Source organism: Ochotona princeps, chromosome 5 (genome assembly GCF_030435755.1).
Source record: "Ochotona princeps isolate mOchPri1 chromosome 5, mOchPri1.hap1, whole genome shotgun sequence".
Classification (NCBI taxonomy): Eukaryota; Metazoa; Chordata; class Mammalia; order Lagomorpha; family Ochotonidae; genus Ochotona; species Ochotona princeps.
The window spans coordinates 88,450,764-88,456,763 of record NC_080836.1 but is presented as its reverse complement, the minus strand read 5'-3'; the positions used below and the strand labels follow the sequence as shown (position 1 = coordinate 88,456,763).

General features: G+C 47.5%; 1 protein-coding gene across 8 annotated transcripts in view; it reads left to right on the top strand.

Annotated features, from left to right (window-relative positions):
• The first annotated feature begins 278 nt into the window (after positions 1 to 278).
• The window catches only part of FN1 (fibronectin 1), a 64,200-nt gene continuing 58,478 nt past the window's right edge, over positions 279 to 6,000 (top strand). For 6 of the 8 annotated variants that reach the window (XM_058664977.1, XM_058664981.1, XM_058664978.1 and 3 more), the window contains exons 1-5: positions 283 to 743; positions 1,613 to 1,741; positions 2,903 to 3,040; positions 4,633 to 4,764; positions 5,686 to 5,823. In XM_058664977.1, the coding sequence (XP_058520960.1) occupies positions 593 to 743; positions 1,613 to 1,741; positions 2,903 to 3,040; positions 4,633 to 4,764; positions 5,686 to 5,823 (688 nt within the window). In that variant the 5' untranslated portion in view covers positions 283 to 592. Of the gene's footprint in view, positions 744 to 1,612; positions 1,742 to 2,902; positions 3,041 to 4,632; positions 4,765 to 5,685; positions 5,824 to 6,000 lie in introns of all 8 variants that reach the window. The other 2 variants (XM_058664982.1, XM_058664979.1) reach the window with 2 other exon arrangements.

Here is a 6,000-nt window from a genome sequence, read left to right as displayed (position 1 = left end):
GCCCTGCACCCTGTCGCTTCGCACTGCCCCAGCCCCTCCCTTTCCTCTGTCCCTTCACGGCCGCTTCCCGTTCCTCGCCTCCTCCTCCCCTACCCCCATCCCAAAAGTTTGACGACCGCAAAGGAAAAAAAAAGTTCCCTCGCCCGACTCCTGGCGGCCCATCAGCATCTCTTTTGTTCGCGGCGAACCCACAGACCCCCGTGACGTCGCCCGGGCCCGGGCCAATCGGCGCGCGGCCGCAGGCGGCGGTGGGGCGGGGGGCGGGCTGGGGGAGCGGGGCCGGACCCTCCCCGTGGGCGCCCGTGGCCTCGCGGGGGGCGGGAGGGGACCGTCCCATATAAGCCCCGGGCGCTCGGGACTCGGCCGCCCGCCGGCAGCGCTTGGACTGGCGAGGACCGGGGACCAGGCGAAGGGAGCCAGCCTCAACTTCTCCCGTCCCTACCCTCGCCTCCCCCCGTCTTCGTAGGGGCGTCCAGCCCCGGGGGGACCCTGCCAGAGACTTTGCTCTCGCAGGTTACGAAGGGCAGCGAAAACTTGGTGGCCACTTGCCTTGGCGGGGGGGTGAGGGCGGCTCTCCCCGCAGCGTCTCAAGATGCTTAGGGGTCCGGGACATGGGCTCCTGCTGCTGCTGTCCCTCCTGTGCCTGGGGACGGCGGTGCCCTCCACCGGCGCCTCGAAGAGCAAGAGGCAGGCTCAGCAAATAGTGCAACCCCAGTCCCCGGTGGCTGTCAGTCAGAGCAAGCGTGAGTACTGAGGTCGCGGCGGGCTGGGCCGGCCGTCGCGGGTTGGGACCCCAGAGCCGACCCAAGTTGCGGTTGAAGTTCGGCGCGCGCGCGTTCTTGCGTCTCGGGGAGGGCGTGCGCGCTTGACTGAGAGGGACCAACTGTGGACACAAAAGGCGCTCGGTCAGGGCAGGCTGGATCTGAGGGCCTAGAGTAAGCCAATGCACCTTGAGAGACAAGGGCTCTGGGAAATTTTCCTCTACAAGGGGGGAAAAATGCGTGCTTGTACGTTTTACACCTGGGATCCGTATGGTCCTGGCCGCCCCTTGGTCCCTTTCTTACTGAATAATTGGTTGGCTGTTTCTAAAATGTGGGTTCAAGAATAGCGAAGTTTTGTCAAACTAACTTGCAGGCTGCTGTGGGGCCGCTCAGCGCGCTACACCTAGAGGTGCGTTTTCCACTGAATCACCCTCCTACCTCAGCTCAGCTTGCTCTTTGGTGACTTATTAGTGCATATGGGTAACAGAGTTGCTGGCCTGTTTTAAAATGTGAATTCAGGCATCTGCCTTTCCAATCCTTTTCACTTATTCCATGCCGACCCCTGCCTGGCTCTATGGTAATGAGGTCACTGCGTAACACTGAGCTAAGTTTACAAAAGAAGGAAAAAGAAATGTAAATACCCATGAGTAAACATGTGACCACTCTTGGGGTAGCTAGTTTGTGTTTGGGTAGAATATTGCTTGTTAATTCTGCTGGTGTGTTTCTGATGATCCATTTACTGTGTGATGTTTGATGCTCAGACTGACCAGTTAGGTGTAGGGAAAACTTCACCATGGAGGCCAAAGGTGAGATGGGAATGTAATTGCATTTTTCCCTTCCGTTACTTCCAGCGGGTTGCTACGACAATGGGAAGCACTACCAGATAAACCAGCAGTGGGAACGCACCTACCTGGGCAATGCCTTGGTTTGCACCTGTTATGGAGGAAGCCGAGGTTTCAACTGCGAAAGTAAACCTGAGCGTAAGTAGTGAGAAACTTTGTGGTTACTGTGTGTTAGTAGACAGTGTTGCTTGGGGTCGGAATTCCATCTTACCCTCTTTCATAAACAGTTAATAACTGCTTACAGTTACAGTCTTTCAGCGTTACTGTAGCCTTTAAAACCTGCAGGCAAACGTATTCCAAATCAACCCCCAGGGTTCGCTTTTCCATTTACTCTTCCAGCATTTTTGAAGAGAAAAATTAAAGACTTTGCATGTTCTCCTTCCACAAAATTTGCTTATAGAAGTTTAATGAAAAGTTCCCCGTGGCTCTCAAACTGTACAAGTATGAAGCAGAAAACATTCTGGCCACTGTATTGTGAAGCGGTTTGTCAGCTGCCTTGTAAAACCGCTCACCACTTCAAAGTTCACATTTCTTTGAGACCACTGGTAGCTTTCTTGTAAATAATAGTAAGTCCTGCAGAGAGGCACTGAGGAAGCTAGGATGGACATACTGGTAGGATTAGCAAGTGCCTAATGGGAGGGGAGGAGCTTCAGACTGCTTGCTTTTTTGTGTGTGTGTGGACCTTGGCTTGACTTCCTGAGTCAGAGATTGAAATCTAAAACCCTTCCCTTCCCAAGCAAGCTGCTCAGCGAGCCCTGCCCTGTGAGGGCCTGAGAGTGCTTTCCCAAAAAAATTAATTTACAGGAAATCTGAGAGCTTGTCAAAGGTCAAACACTGTGGCATGGATATAGCCTAGGGTAGGATCTGCATCACTCTGTTTAATTAATTTATTTATTTTATTGGAAAGTCAGATATACAGATAGCAGGAGAGACAGAGAGGAAGATCTGTCCATTGATTTATTCCCCAAGCAGCCACAATGGCCGGAGCTGCATCGATCTGAAGCCAGGAACCCAGAGCCTCTTCTGAGTCCCCCATGTGGGTTCAGGGTCCCAAGGCTTTGGGCCATCTTCTACTGCTTTCCCAGGCCACAAGCCTGGGAGGTGGGTCACCAGGATTAGAACCGGCGCCCATATGGGATCCCTGTGCATGTAAGGCGAGAACTTTAGCCACTAAGCTACCGCGCTGGGCCCATCACTCTTATTTTAAACTTCAGTTGTTCCTACTATGTATGGGATTCTTGGGGAACAATAATGTTTTTTGCACATGTGAGCTCACATGGTCTTTCTGTTTCCCCTCAGCTGAAGAAACTTGCTTTGACAAGTACACCGGAAACACTTACAGAGTTGGGGACACTTATGAGCGCCCTAAAGACTCCATGATCTGGGACTGTACCTGCATTGGGGCTGGGAGAGGAAGAATAAGCTGCACCATTGCAAGTAAGGAAGGCATCCTGTAACATAAATGTGAGCTGTGCTGTTACCATCGCTGTCATTTTTTTGCATCCATGACTGGGACAATCTTAACCTTGGCAATCACCCCTGGTGACCTCCTGCGCTTCTTCAAGACTTGTCTGAGCTTAACTGACATCAGTGCTTTTAATGTGTAAATTGGGGTGTGTGTGTGTGTGTGTGTGTGTGTGTATACATGATGTGGCCAACTAGTTCTCTTGGGCTCCATGTCTTGCGCAGGTGCTTAGTGTCTATTTCCTGGGAGTAGACTGATCATGGGATTTTCTGCCGATTGAGAAGATGTTGGTGAAGAAGGAGTCAGCTCTGCAGTAGCAGAACTCTCATCCTTCTCACAATGCCAGTCTGCTTTCTTTATGACCACTAGGAAGCACAGGAAGCAGTTCTTTCTGTTTCAAGGGATAATATGGAATAAATAGTCCAGCAGTTTCTCCAGGGAACTTTGAGGACTGGGCTAACTCTCATCAGGTCCAGTTTAGCTAAGTCAATCTTTCCAGTATGATTCACCAGGTTACCAAGAGAGTCTGTTAGTATAACATTTAACGCTTTTTAAAATCCTTCTTGTAAGTATAAGTCATCTTAAAGGCTTTTGTCCTGGAGAAACAGTCATTTGTGAATTGGCCTAGTCAGCTCTGCCCATACCTTGAGTGAAGGTTTGTCTACATTTTTTTTCAAAGATTTATTTATCTTCATTACAAAGTCAGATATACAGAGAGGAGGAGAGACAGAGAGGAAGATCTCCCGTCCGATGATTCACTCCCCAAGTGAGCCGCAATGGGCCGATGCGCGCCAATCCGAAGCCAGGAACCTGGAACCTCTTCCGGGTCTCCCACGCGGGTGCAGGGTCCCAAATCTTTGGGCTGTCCTCGACTGCTTTCCCAGGCAACAAGCAGGGAGCTGGATGGGAAGTGGAGCTGCCAGGATCAGAACCGGCGCCCACATGGGATTCCGGGGCGTTCAAGGCGAGGACTTTAGCCGCTAGGCCACGCCGCCGGGCTCGGTTTGTCTACATTTATAGGCAGATCACAGGAGTCAGTGATTCATCATGTTTGCAGACTGTTGTGTAGTCAGCCTTTGGCTATTCCATCATTCAGTTTAACAGCCTTGAAAAGCACCAGGATTTTCACACTTTGTTTTCTGCTTTCTACCAAAGTGGTGTTTCTGTCCCAAGATGAGATTTAGATTCTTCATACTCCCCAAACCGGGGGTGTTATGCCCGATGCAGCCTTTTCATTGACTTGACCTCGGACTCAGCCTACTGTGTGTGTGTAGAGGCTATGTCTCATGACTCCATTTCTGTGGTCTGCTTAGGGAACTGGGATTTATAACCTCACCTTTGCCATTCATGCTTCTCTGAGGTCTCCCATTGGGCTTTAAGCAGACATTTGATTGAATTGATTCAAAGTGACTAAACCTATTGACTTTCCCCCATCTCTGTCCGGAAAGTGTTTTTGATTTTGTGCTTTGAGTAACCTAGATATCTATCCTAGGTAGAAACATGAGACTTGTTCTTAAGTTCTCTGTATGATCCCTTCCTAACATTCGCCTCTTTTCTAAAACAGATCGCTGCCATGAAGGAGGTCAGTCCTACAAGATCGGTGATACCTGGAGGAGGCCGCATGAGACTGGTGGTTACATGTTGGAGTGTGTGTGTCTGGGTAATGGAAAAGGAGAATGGACCTGCAAGCCCATAGGTGTGTGACCATTAGGGATAAGTCGGATGGCAATGCACAATTGTAAAGTTACGTTGAACCAAACACCTACATAGACAAGAGACCGAAATGTCAACTAAAAAATTATAAAATGGGGAGTTTATTTCATATAGTGAAATGTTCTAGAATTTCTAATGTTCTTCAAAGAATTAGATCCAGATAACTATCCATGTACTTAATGCTATGTTTGAAAAACACAAGAAGTGATAATTTAGGAAGAAGTGATTTCTTCTAATGGTTGATCTCAGATTCTCCCATGCAAAGATATAAATTATTTAAAAGGAAAAAAATGACACTTTGGCACATTTATTTCTAGAAATGTACTGGAGTGAAACACAAAATGGTACAGGCTGTCACACCCTGCGGATTTCTTTTCAGAATCAAAGTTATTGATGACTTTCAACTCTCAGTTAAACCCTGTTAGTACAAATGCAAAACTTTCTGGTTATCTTACTTCTTTCTAATTCACAGATTTTGATTTTTGTTTTGTCTTTAATAGAAATCCATTCTTTAAATAGCTTCCTTATTTTACATAGGCCATTCATAATTAATAATTGGCCATACATGAAGACTGGAATTTTGCCTATGTAGTCACCCACAAATCAGATATATACAGAGACTATCAAAAATGCTAGTGTGAAATTTGTAACTAGCTGGAAATACGCTGTGCGTACACTCATGAAGAGAACAGGACTTGTGTCTGCCAACTTGGCTTGAGTTCTCTTTGGCTTTGGCTGGTTGCTAAGTGCTTAGTTGCCGGGTGTGCCTTTCTTTCTGAACACAGTGCCACTTAAAAAACTGTGACTGTATTTTTGCTTACACACTACACTTCAAATTATAGGGAGACTGCATAATTCAAAATAACCTTTTCTTTTTCTGATTTTCTTCCATATTTTTCTACAGCTGAGAAATGTTTTGATCATGCTGCTGGAACTTCCTATGTAGTTGGGGAAACCTGGGAAAAACCTTACCAAGGCTGGATGATGGTGGACTGCACTTGTCTGGGAGAAGGCAGTGGACGTATCACTTGTACCTCCAGAAGTATGTTTCCAATTTTTATGTTAAAAATATTGTCTTCGGGAATTCTAAGGTATAGTTTCACTTAAAACACATCCAGTGCATCAACACGCTGTGATAACTTCTAGAAGCTATGTACAACTTGTGTTTCTTCTTCAGAGCAAAATATGGGAAAGCAAGTTGAGTTTAATGAGGTCTTAA